At 49.3% G+C, this 11,852-nt stretch overlaps 2 protein-coding genes across 10 annotated transcripts in view; one reads left to right on the plus strand and one right to left on the minus strand.

The window, feature by feature from the left end:
- ATL2 (atlastin GTPase 2) overlaps nucleotides 1-2,542 on the plus strand; it is a 40,254-nt gene extending 37,712 nt beyond the window's left edge. For 6 of the 9 annotated variants that reach the window (XM_039718803.1, XM_039718809.1, XM_039718807.1 and 3 more), the window contains exons 13-15: nucleotides 8-22; nucleotides 128-238; nucleotides 648-784. In XM_039718803.1, the coding sequence (XP_039574737.1) occupies nucleotides 8-22; nucleotides 128-235 (123 nt within the window). In that variant the 3' untranslated portion in view covers nucleotides 236-238; nucleotides 648-784. Of the gene's footprint in view, nucleotides 1-7; nucleotides 23-127; nucleotides 239-647 lie in introns of all 9 variants that reach the window. The other 3 variants (XM_039718804.1, XM_039718802.1, XM_039718805.1) reach the window with 2 other exon arrangements.
- Nucleotides 2,543-5,049: 2,507 nt separating this feature from the next.
- EIF4A3 (eukaryotic translation initiation factor 4A3) lies at nucleotides 5,050-11,589 on the minus strand. The gene is made up of 12 exons (XM_039719002.1): nucleotides 11,373-11,589; nucleotides 11,128-11,200; nucleotides 10,304-10,370; nucleotides 9,382-9,444; nucleotides 8,865-8,997; nucleotides 8,101-8,181; nucleotides 7,670-7,811; nucleotides 6,754-6,892; nucleotides 6,180-6,295; nucleotides 5,569-5,676; nucleotides 5,362-5,489; nucleotides 5,050-5,247 (listed from the first exon to the last, which is right to left on the minus strand). Exons 1-12 carry the CDS (start codon nucleotides 11,536-11,538, stop codon nucleotides 5,231-5,233), a joined length of 1,233 nt encoding a protein of 410 aa, XP_039574936.1. The 5' UTR covers nucleotides 11,539-11,589; the 3' UTR covers nucleotides 5,050-5,230.
- Nucleotides 11,590-11,852: the final 263 nt, after the last annotated feature.

An 11,852-nucleotide genomic window follows, 5' to 3' on the forward strand; every position in this document is an offset into this window, starting at 1 on the left:
GCTTCAGAGGAATCCCAGGAAGGTGAGAAGTTACTGGCAATCAGGTTTTTTTTGTTTTTCTGAACTTGATTGAGTTTCTGCTGTGTTGTGAGAGCCGTTTTTCCTAACAGCTGAATTCGTGTTTTAGGTGTTTTCCAAACTCTTTGAAGTCCTTAGACGCCGAACCGTTCGTCGTGCTCTTACATCAGTGCCGCGACAGCGACTCTCATCCAACAATAACAAGAAGAAAAACTAGCCAGTATTTTTAACTTTCTTTCTGTATCTGAAGTGTTCACACTTACACATATAGGACAATAAGCTGGACCGTCTGGGCCGGTCTGCATAAATGCTGTAACCATACCAGACTGATGCTGCATATGGGGTATGGAATTGCACATCCATCTTCTAGGAACTGTAAAGTGGTTTGAATTCAGTGAAATACTGCTGTGTAGGAGGGGTATCACTTGTGTCCATAGCATGTGACTGCTTTAACCTCATTACTCTAGCAGCAAAATTCATTTCTCTTTCAGTTCATTCCTCTTTGTGTCAGACTTCATCATTCTAAGTTTTTTCATGATTTCAAGTCTCATCTCTTTATATGATTTTATATCTTATTTTCCTTTGTTCCCTCATTTTCTTGTTTCTTTTGCACATTTCTCATTCCACAGGTGTTGAAGCCCATGAGTGATAATTTGATGGAGGATCATATGAGGCAGTCTGTAAAAAACTCTATCAAAGCAGGCCTGACCGAGCAGGTGGCTCACCATGCCAGACTAAAGACAGACTGACAGTTCGTCTCCTCTTCAACTCTGCCCTTTCATCCTAGACATGCTTGCTGTACCATGAGAACTCTATAATAATAAAAAATAAATAAAAATAAACCAAAGTTTACAATCAACTGTAGAAGTAGTTTAGTGTGATTGGCTTCACAGATTGCTGCCATCACCGGGGAAGAGTTACATTTGTCAGTGCTCAGCTTCTCAGACAAACTGGTGCCATGGAGCCCGCTGGGGTGGGAGGGAGTGGCTCAGTTTTACCTGGTCCTGGTGCCCCGTGTGTGGGGGAGGGAGGGGAGCTTCCCCAGCGTTGTGAGTCCGTGCAGGCTCTGGCTTACGGGGGAACCTGTCCCCTGCAGCAGCTGACTTCAGGGAAGTGTCACGGTCAGCCCCTCTCCAGCTGTGCTCTCCCCCGCTGTCCCCAGCTCGGCACCGCCCTCGCCAGCTCCCGCGGCCGCTGGAGCCATCGGAGCCGCCACTCCATTGCAACGCGTCTCTTGCTTTCTTGCCTTTTACCAGTGTTACACAGATGCATGTGCAGAACTGGGGTGTCAGGGAGGCAGTGGCTCAGCACGAGGGTGTCTTGCCTTGAACTCGCAGACCGGGTCCCGAGGGAGGTGCATATCGGAACTGAGCTGTCTTTTTCTGCAGTTTAGCCTTCATGTATATAATATTGCCATTAATTCTACTGGGGAAGAAATTCCATCCAAAAATGTTGCCTACAGCTACCAAGCAATGAGTTAGGATTGTCTGTACAGTGTGTTTAGTTTTTATTTTTTAAGAAATCACAGATAGGGCATGTATATGAAATATAAATATATAAATACGATTTTGTATCAAAGTTTTGTAGTTTATGGCAAAACCTGGTTCTGTGGTAGCTAAGTGCAGTTCCTGTAAAGGAATGTTTGTGGCTCATGTAAATGTGTGAATGCATCAACAATTTGAAGTTTTTTGATATATTTGTGATATTTACCTGCCTTGAGCACTGCAATCTCTCACCCCCTTGGAAAAATCAATGGGAATGTTTGTTGTGAAACTCTTGTCTTCTGTTGCATTTTAAAGTTATTTCCTGTAATTTATTTTCAGTACATGATTAAAATCAGTTGTGTATATATGAAATGAAATCCGTGCTTATTTTTAAAAGATGTTCAAGTATTGTATTCTACTACATAAACTATGTCAAATACTTATCCTGACAATTATATGAACAGATTTGTTCTATTGTACTTCATAGCTTTCTATTGAAGCCGATGTTCCTCTCATGCTTGTCTCTGGAAGGTGACCTCTGTCCAGCTCATACCCCCTCCCTGTACAGAAAAACCTCCTGCTGTTCTTAAGCACGCTTTTGACTTGTGGAGTTGCTTGTCAGATTCTGCCCTCCAACAATTGTATCACTCTGAAATCTTGTTACTGGCTTTACTTTCATTCTTGGCTAAATCAGTATCAACTGTGTGGAGTGTACAGGCAGCTAAACAATTAACTGCTGTAGTTTCAGCTGGAAATGGCTGTGTGCAATAGCTGGGTTTTTTGCATTCCTAAATGGTAACAATTTTCATCAACATTTGAGCTTTAACATCTCCCCTCTCTTGAGTGAGGGAAGTCATCTGTCTAGGACTAAAGCAATTGCACTGTGACTTTTGCACTGCAAAGGACTGCTGGGGAGTGGTGGTTACCTGCCCTCTGCAGGTGAGGGCTCAGCTCCAGGGGAATGATGCTAAAGATGAGGTAGGAATGTCGCATTTTATGATATCTCAACCTGTACAGATTAAATACTGTTATTCAAACAAGCCCGTGCTTTGGTGATTAATCTCTTACTAACCAAATGAGTCACACGGGGGCTAGCAGGGCCACGCCTGCCCTTGATGCTCGTGGTCTCCAGGAAGGTGCAGGTCAGCTTTGAGGCTGTGCCCTGTGGAGGTGGCAAAAGCAGAACTCTTCCCAGCACGTGGACGAGGAGTTGGGAGGCTTTGTACAGAATCTCCTTCTGGGGGCAGTTCCTGAACACTGTGCCACCAAGTCGCAGCATGAACGCAAAATCCCCTCGAGCTTGTGGGAGGGATTGAAGGTAGGGAAGGGGAAGGGTCAAGATGACTTTTAATCGGGTCTGGGAAACGGCCGTGTCCTTGTTCGGCCGTGTTAACTGTTAACTCTATCTCACCCTTCCCTGGAAGAGGGGACTCCATTCTGTGGGCATGGAGGTCAAAGTGGCAGGGACTGGAATGGGACTTGGGGTCCCAAGGGCTGCATGTTTGGAATGGCAGCAGCCTGGAGTGAGGTTGTGTCACTTGAACAGCAAGCTGGATTCAGCCAGCAAGTAGTGGAGGGGACTTGGAGCCAGGGGTGGGAGCAGCTCTAGGTCTGGGCTGGACACGTCTGTTTTGGCATGAGGGACAAGGAGCTGGATTCAGCCAGCGAGTAGGGTAAGGGGCCTTGAAGCCAGGGGTGGGAGCAGCTCTAGGTCTGGGCTGGACACATCTATTTTGGCATGAGGGACAAGGTCTGGGCTGATTTGGAGGGTGTGGGGTTCCATTTTCATGTGACTCCCTCTGTGGGGACAAGAGAGGCTCTGCAGGGGCCAGCTGAGGACAGACTTGAGTCTCAAGGCCAGCTACTGAGGACAGGCACGGCAGGGATGTGCAAGGGTGGGCTCAACCAGCTGCACTGTGGGCCATGTCCAACTGCTGGTTGCTGGGGCAGACTGGTGATCCCAAGGCTGGATACTGAATGAGCTGAGCCTCCTTGCCCAGTTCCTGGAGGGATCCAGAGCCTGTATGTGTATTGTCCCCAACAGTCCTTCCTGGTGACCAGGTGGAGGGGCAGGGTGAGGGTGTTGGTGCTGTTGTGCCAGTGCTGAACACTGACCTGGATGGATGAGCGAGCACATTCCATGTGTGTGTCCAGTGGGAATGCTGGCTCAGCCTTGCTGCTGGTGGCACGTGGGGGCATGAAGCTCCATGGGCAACCCCTCACAATCAGTATTCCTTGTAGAACAAGCTTAGCACTTCTCAGCTTCTGTCTGGGTACTGTTCAGGAGATCAGGCTGGTGCACAGAGTGGGTTCCTCAGGGAACTGAGGAGTTTCTCTTTAAAGAAGCTGACAGCTGCTTTCTCTACCCTGGGATATTCCACTGCTGATCAGGAAAGGAGGTCTGAGAGCTGATCCAATTCTGTGCCAACTGTGGTGTACTCAGGCCTTGCTTCCCCTGTCCTCCCTGAGTATGCAAAAAGCCAAATTTAGCAGAAAAAGCACACAGAAGATGGTAACTGACCCTGGCCAACTCCTGCCTCACACAGGGACACGGCAGAGCGAGGTAGGAAAGCTGCATGGAAGATCCTACAGCTGGGAAAGTACAATATCATGACAGAGAGACACAGGAGCAGAGGTGACAGGGCAGATGTAATGAGGTACAGCAGCAGAAAGAGGCGGAGAAGGTTACAAGACAGGATACTTGCTCATTCTGTTCTGGAAGTGTGTGCCAAAGTTCCTTGGGATTGGAGTGGATTCCTCAGGGAACTGAGGAGTTTCTCAGGGCTTTAAAGAAGCTGACAGCTGCTTTCTCTACCCTGGGATATTCCACTGCTGATCAGGAAAGGAGGTCTGAGAGCTGATCCAATTCTGTGCCAACTGTGGTGTACTCAGGCCTTGCTTCCCCTGTCCTCCCTGAGCATGCAAAAAGCCAAATTTAGCAGAAAAAGCACACAGAAGATGGTAACTGACCCTGGCCAACTCCTGCCTCACACAGGGGCACGGCAGAGCGAGGTAGGAAAGCTGCATGGAAGATCCTACAGCTGGGAAAGTACAATATCATGCCAGAGAGAGACACAGGAGCAGAGGTGACAGGGCAGATGTAATGAGGTACAGCAGCAGAAAGAGGCGGAGAAGGTTACAAGACAGGATACTTGCTCATTCTGTTCTGGAAGTGTGTGCCAAAGTTCCTTGGGATGGGAAATCCTCATCTGGAGCAGTACGTGTGGTGATTTCTGGCTGCAGAAAGACGTAACCAGCAGGAAATTTCTGGCTATCTCCTAACTTAATTTTCTTACAGCAGACTAGGGCCAAGTCACAGATTTTTCCTGTAGATGTCTGATCCATGAAGGTTAAGTTAAGGAAACTAAAAGTACATCAGGTGGCATGGCACAACAATAACAAAAGGGTAGAGAACAGGAAGCCCTGTGTTCTATGAACCCAGATATGGGGAGTGCCCAGGGTTTTGTTTCATTATACTAGCCAAGTACAGCAGTATCTCAAAACTCCCTGCCTGTTACTATGCTGGGTTAAAGTAATTAAGCACAGGTTATGGTAAAACTTCCTTTTTAATTGAAAAACATGGGCGGGAGTACAGACAATATTTACACAAGTTCTCAAGTGCAGCTCAGCTCAAGAACATATGACCAAAAATATGATAAAAGGATGTGGGTCCAAAACAGAATTATGGAGGGTACCAAATGGTACAACTTCCTGCTAACCACGGACCTTCAGATCAGATCAGCAACTGAAACGAGAGAAAAGGAAATAATTAAAAGTGTTACCTGAGTGTGTGGGAAGCCCCAGCCCAGCGGGACAGCCCAGCACTGCTGCCCCCGGGCTCTGCCCAGGCAGCACGCACCGTTCATGGGCATCTCGTCGATCTGGGTGGAGTAGTACTGCTCGATGTCCCGCAGGATGCGGATGTCGTCGTTCTTCACAAAGTTGATGGCGACGCCTTTCCGGCCGTACCTGCCCGAGCGGCCGATTCTGCAGAGGGAAGAGGGAATGGAGCCACTGCGGGAAGAGCTCCCCCAGCCCCGGTGGCCTGTGGGAAGCCCCGGCCTACCTGTGTATGTAGAGTTCTCTGTTGTTGGGCAGGTCGTAGTTAATGATCAGAGACACCTGAGGCACATCCAGGCCTCGAGCCCAAACGTCCGTGGAAATAAGAACTCGGCTGCAAAGAGAAGAGCACAGTTAGGACTTCTCTGGGAACCCCCAGTCTCCAGCACAAAGCATCCCCTGCTATTCCAGGCTCTTCCCTGCCCACAGCACACCAGCAGCATCCACACTTCTGCTGCACAGAAAGCTGTCCCTTGCACTACTACCAAACTTCAGCCCAGACAGGACCAAGACAGCTTGGATCTTTCAGAAGGAATAATGCTCCCAAGTGTTTAAAATACTGAGGATGGAGCACAAACATTTTTCCTTGAATTTTAAACGTAGAAACTCCCAACCAAATTTTGTCTTCAGCAAAATAGAACAGACTAATTCTACACCCAGAGGTATGAGTATCCCTCCTTGGAAAATTGCACACTCTCAACCCTTCCACACCAAAGGAGATAGATGGAAATCAGAGTTCTCCTTAACCTGAGCTGAAAGAATCCTCGAGACAGAGGCATTAGGGTTTCCCTGCCCCGAGGCAGCATTGATGTAAGCAACATTATTTAGGGCATTTACCTTGCACCAGATCTGAACTCTTTCATGATGGACTCTCTCTCCTTTTGGGGCATGTCCCCATGCATGGAGGAAACTGTGAAGTTGGCTTCCCTCATCTTCTCTGTGAGCCAGTCGACCTGTGAACACAGCCTGGGTTAGCTCTTTGCTCACACAGCCAAACACAGCAGCTGAGCTCCAGAATGTTTGCTGAGATGAGCTGGTATGGCCTGAGAGACACTTCCACAAACATTCTGAGACTAAGGGAAGTAAATAATCCTTAGAAAGCATCAGCTCTACGATACAGGGCTCCACAAGCCCTGGAAGGAAAGGAATTAAGAGCATTTATTTAGGAAGTGTGTCTTTGCTCCAGGAATTATAAGCAGTTAGATTGAGCATATTCTTACTTCTCTACAAAGGCAGTTCCTGTCAGTGTATCAGGTCTGCCTCTGTTGTTTTAAGTTAGGCACATCCCAAAGGTTTAACCTATGGTCCTACTGAACTGTTTCCAAATAGAGGAGCAACCAGACCTCTCAACTAGTCCAGCATTGTTTGAGTCACCCTCAGGAAGCACCATGCTCCCCTGATGGCCCTGTACCTTTCTCTTGGTGTTACAAAAGATGACAGCCTGGGTGATGGTCAGCGTGTCGTAGAGATCACACAAGGTATCGAACTTCCACTCTTCCCTCTCCACAGCCACGAAAAACTGCTTGATTCCTTCGAGGGTCAACTCATCACTGCAGGGAAGAACACCACAAGCAGTTAGAAGGGCTGTGTGCTTCAGAAGAGACCACCCCTCTGCCCCATGTGCTGTGGGTTGCTGGGTCCAGATGGAATCCAAGTTGTTCTAGAAAGTCCTGGGAAAACTCAGCTTTAAGAAGGGCCCTGAACATGACCCGTTCAGCAGAGGCTGGAGCTGCTCTGCTCCAGCCAGACAGCTCCATTTCTGTTCTCATCATTTTTACATTCCAGCTTCTTGACAAGACAGATTGAATTCTTCAGTCTCAAGAAGCTTGAATGTACTAAATGGGGCAGTGTAAGAGCTCAGGCAAGAGGGAGACTCCTCCCAAGTCCCAGTGCACAAGGACCCGTGACACCACCAGATGTAAACGGTGCTTCCAAGAACACCCAGGATCAGATCAAAAAAAAGGGTTTTTTTGCCTGCTATGTAATAGGAAATTTTAACAGGAAGCCTAAAAAAATCCTCTGGGGGAGCCCAGGAACTGGGTAAGTGTGAAGGATAGATTTCCATGAGGAGAGACTGCTATCCATGGGGAGAATGAGGGGACAGCCAGGCTGAGCACCAGCACTCAGAACTGGGCAAGGAAAAAGTCAGGGAAATAACTCAGCCCCTGCTGGGAAACAGGACATGAGCACATCTGGAACAGTCAGGAATGATGACAAGGAACACAGGAGACTCCCTGTACATTTAAACCAGTTAACACTGTGAACTGCCCAGGGCTGGACCAACCCTGTTCCCAGAGCCCCTGTTCTCTCCGAGGAAACTCACTGACCGTTTCACCAGGATGCGGATGGGGTCTGTCATGAATTTGTTGGTCATTTCCAAGATTTCATGCGGCAAAGTGGCGCTGATCAGAACCACCTGTGTGGCTGGAGGCAGGTATCTGTACACATCGTAAATCTGCTCCTTGAAGCCTGCAGTGCAAGTCAAGCCACACAGAAGAGTTAGCACATCCTTCTCCCAAATACCCTCCTCTTTCACAATCTGATCTGGAATTCAGTACTGGGTCTATACTATGGGATGAACACAGATGTGTGAATCAGTAACATCAGACAAGGCCTGTTGTCTAGATTAACCTACTACAGCCTAGAACTGACTGTAATAGTCTAACTTTTTAAACTTTATCTTTTTAGAAGTGGGCCTGCCAGTTGGGACACCCTAGAATCTCAAAGAAGTAAGGAGAAAGGGAGGCAAATGTTTTACCTTTATTGAGCATTTCATCTGCTTCATCCAAAACCAGCATTTTGATGGCACGAGTTCTTAGACTTCTGCGGCGAATCATATCTGTAAGATTTCACTTTGTGAGATGAGAATGCTCTGAAAGCAAGTGAGCCTCACTACTGTCAGGGCATTTTGGTGGAGGAGGGACAGATGTGAGAAACACAAAATGCCAGAGGAACTTTATGTCAACAGAATCCACAAATCCTGTTTGAGAGTCAGCCCAGCTCAGCAGCTGCTAATTTTTGGTGGGTTTTTTTTCCACTTGTGGGGACCAGTTCATGTTCTCCCAGTGACAGGAGCTTGTCTAAGTGCTGTGTGTTTCTCAGACACCCAAAAGATGGGAGCTTGAAGGCCAACACTACCTTGTGGTAACTGCCACGAGCAGTAAATGTTAAACTCTTCATGCAGTGGAACCAGAAGGTACCAGCTGCAAGTGACCTGATTTAACAAAGATGGAGCAACCACCAGGACACAGAAAATGTGGGCCTAGTTTTGGCATTTGTGTAGGCCTGGCTCCTATCTCCTTGAAGACTCAAGGACTGTAATACTTTCTCCTTTTTCCAAAGCCACCACATGAAGAGTCACCTCAACAACGGAAAGCAAAGCATTAACAGAGGAAATGAAAATACCATCACCACTGATTTCCCCCAGTCTTTTCCAGGCGCAACAGCACTCAGTTGTTACCTTGTTACACTTCAGGGCAATGTTACATTAACAGTGTTACAATGCAGGTCAGATTTCCTTACCGAACACGCGGCCCGGGGTGCCAGCCACCACGTGCTGCCCATAATCCAGCTTGCGGATGTCCTCGCCCACGTTGGTGCCCCCGATGCAGGCGTGGCACTGCACGTTCATGTAGTCTCCCAGGGCGAGAAGGCCCTGTGTGGGTAGAAGGAATGGGCTCACTGCCCCAGCTCTGCCCGGGCTGCGTTTGTCAGGGCAGGCTGGTCTGTGCAGCCGTGCTGGGGGGCTTTTGAAGAGATCTCAGCACAAGGAGCAAGAAGGATTTTTTAAATGTCTGTTACCCAAACCTCCACAAACAGCAGGCGTTAAAAACTCAGCTAGGGCTGTGCAAAACCTCAGACTGCCAAAGTAATGAATTTAATGCCGAGGAGCAAATGGCCCCGTATCAGGTCATACTTTTGTTATTTCTCTCAGGAACAGAAAGAAAAAGTGGAAGCTTTGAGCTCTGCTAGAGAAACACCAGAGCACTGGCCCCAGGCCTTGCCAGTGCTTTCCAGACAAGGACTGAAATGCTCCTACCTTCTGGATCTGCACAGCCAGCTCCCGGGTTGGTGCCAGGATCAAGGCTTGGGTCTCGCGAACCTGGTTAAAGCAGGGAACCACATGGAAGTTAACCACAGGCCAGAGAGCCAGGCATGCAAGAGGGGATGGAGCTCACAGAATCAAAGCTGTGAAACGTCACAGCTGAAGGCTTTAGCACAGAATTTTGTGCTAAAAAAAAAGGTGTGTACATTTCTTGCTAAACAGAACCAAATTTCAAGTCCTTCAGCTCTGTGTGTTTCGTTCAGATAAACACCTTGCATTGCTCAAGGACTCCAAGACAAAGTTCTGAGGTGTCACCTCTGAAAGTATTATGAGCACTCCACAGAAATAAATCAAAGCCTGTCCTTTCCACTTAGAACATGCAACCTCAATTTTTATGTCCCCAGATGGTGACAGATAAGTGACAATCCCAGCCCACTGAGAACCACCCTTTTATTCACTTGAAGCTGCACATCCAGGTTAAACCCCACAGCTGCTGGATGGACACGATGCCCCTGAGCAGAACAAGAGCAAACAGCTGTCAGCCAGAAACCCAGGTCTGATTCTGTGCAATCTGTGGCACTTGTTCAGATAGGCTGATGATGCTACTAGCACCGTCTGAAGACAATTTGATTGCTGAGAGATTAAGTTCAGAGGATGTCTTGTAATGATAAAGTTGTCTTTAACAACTGACCTCTTTCACTGTTAGGGCTGAGTTATTCTGCCAGACTGGCTTTAGGAGTTAAATTGTTACAGAGTCTGGTGAAGTTCTCAGTCAGAATTCTGTCTGAAGTTCACTGCCCATAATTAAAAGATTTCAAAGTAAAACTTCATTTTTTCCCTCTTAAAGAACACAACTTATGATGAAAACCAGCGATTTAATAACAATTATTTTCAGCATGTGCTGCTCTGAGATTACCTGTATGTCCAGGCACTGCAGAACAGATATGGAGAATGTTGCTGTCTTCCCTGTTCCCGACTGCGACCTGAGAAACACACGTTTGATGAACACTCTGCATGTCTGGACAAACAGCACAGCAATTCCAACACATTCCACCCCTCCGCTCTCTCCCACCCCCTGCACAGAACTCAACAGTGCCAGCAAAGGCTTGTTATGGTCAGAGTGTGATCTGCTGTCAAGCAGCTTTGAGAACTGCAGTATCAGGGACACTTCAGGGTCCCCAGCTCTGGCACCTTCACAATCAGATCAGCAGTTTAATTTTCTGCAATCTGCCACACAATTTTTCCAAGTAAATAACAGATAAGCCAATGCAATTTGTAAGGCCAGTAGTTTGTGCTAGTGACCAAGAAAAGATTTTTTCAGTGGGATGCATATCCTTCTTTGTCTCTAAGACATATTTTTTACAGTAACTAAACCTAATAAACTTTCACATTAACTGGCAGAGAATTACAACAAGTTGGGCAATTTCACTGTTTGCTTGTCACACCATAAAACCACAGAACAACTTGAACTGGAAGGGGATTAAACAACATCCAGCTCCATCTCCCGCCCTGCCGTGCCAGGGAACACCTCCCACCAGACCAGGCTGCCCAGAGCCCCATCCAGCCTGGCTTTGAGCACTTCCAGGGATGGGACACCTACAGCTGCTCTGACCAACCTGTCCCCTCGTCCCACCAATTTCAGGTCACTCCCCACACCCTGCCAGGCCCACGGGTGGCCGATCCCGCTTCCAGCCTCAAGGCAGGGAATGCGCCCGACACCCCACCCCCAGCCGCACTCACTGGGCGATCACGTCCCTGCCCTTGATGATCTGCTTGATGGCTCGCTGCTGGATGGCCGACGGCTTCTCGAACCCTGCGGGGCCAAGGAACACGTCAGGCCAGGCCGCACCGCCGGCCGCACGGCGCAGGCGCGGCCGGGCCCCATCCGGGCCGTGCCGCGGCCCCCGGCCCGCTCCGAGCCCTCAGCCTCCCGCTGCCCCGCGGGCCCGGCCCCGCAGCCCGGCCCCTCCGCGCCCGCCGCCCACCGTAGGCGTAGATGCCGCGCAGCAGGTCCTCCCGCAGGCCCATGGTGTCGAAGGTGGGCGTCACGTCCACCTCCTCGCTCGTCTCGAACTCCACCTTGGTCATGTCCTCCTCCTTCATGAGGCGCTTCCGCGCCGAGCCGCCCGCAGACCCCGCGGACCCCGCCATGGCCGCACAACGCCCGCCGCGCGCGCCGCGCTCCGCCACTGCGCCTGCGCGGGGAGGGGCGGTGGGGGGAGCCCTGAGCGCCCTTCCCTCAGCAGCCCCGCCGCGCTCAATGCTCCTCATGGAGCTTCGCGTGTTAGTTTATGGCCACCGCTCCTCGTCCCTCCGCTGGAAAGACCCTGGCACCATCCTCTTGGCTTTGAGATATTTGAATGTACTGATGCGATCCCCTCTCAGTCTCCTCCTCTCCAGACTAAGCACGCCCAGCCCCCTCATGGTTTCCTCATGAGGGGTGCGCCAGCCCCAGCATCACCTCG

The sequence above is a fragment of the Passer montanus genome, unplaced genomic scaffold, assembly GCF_014805655.1.
Source record: "Passer montanus isolate IOZ18808 unplaced genomic scaffold, ASM1480565v1 scaffold40, whole genome shotgun sequence".
Classification (NCBI taxonomy): Eukaryota; Metazoa; Chordata; class Aves; order Passeriformes; family Passeridae; genus Passer; species Passer montanus.

Bases quoted from the DNA above. Each gene is read 5' to 3' on its own strand.
- EIF4A3 (XM_039719002.1), bottom strand. From the start codon at position 11,538: ATGGCGGGGTCCGCGGGGTCTGCGGGCGGCTCGGCGCGGAAGCGCCTC. The intron at 7,812-8,100 runs GTAAAACATTTG...CTTGCACTGCAG, and splicing joins AGATGAAATGCTCAATAAAG to GCTTCAAGGAGCAGATTTAC. The intron at 6,296-6,753 runs GTACAGGGCCAT...CTGTGTTCACAG, and splicing joins TTTGTAACACCAAGAGAAAG to GTCGACTGGCTCACAGAGAA.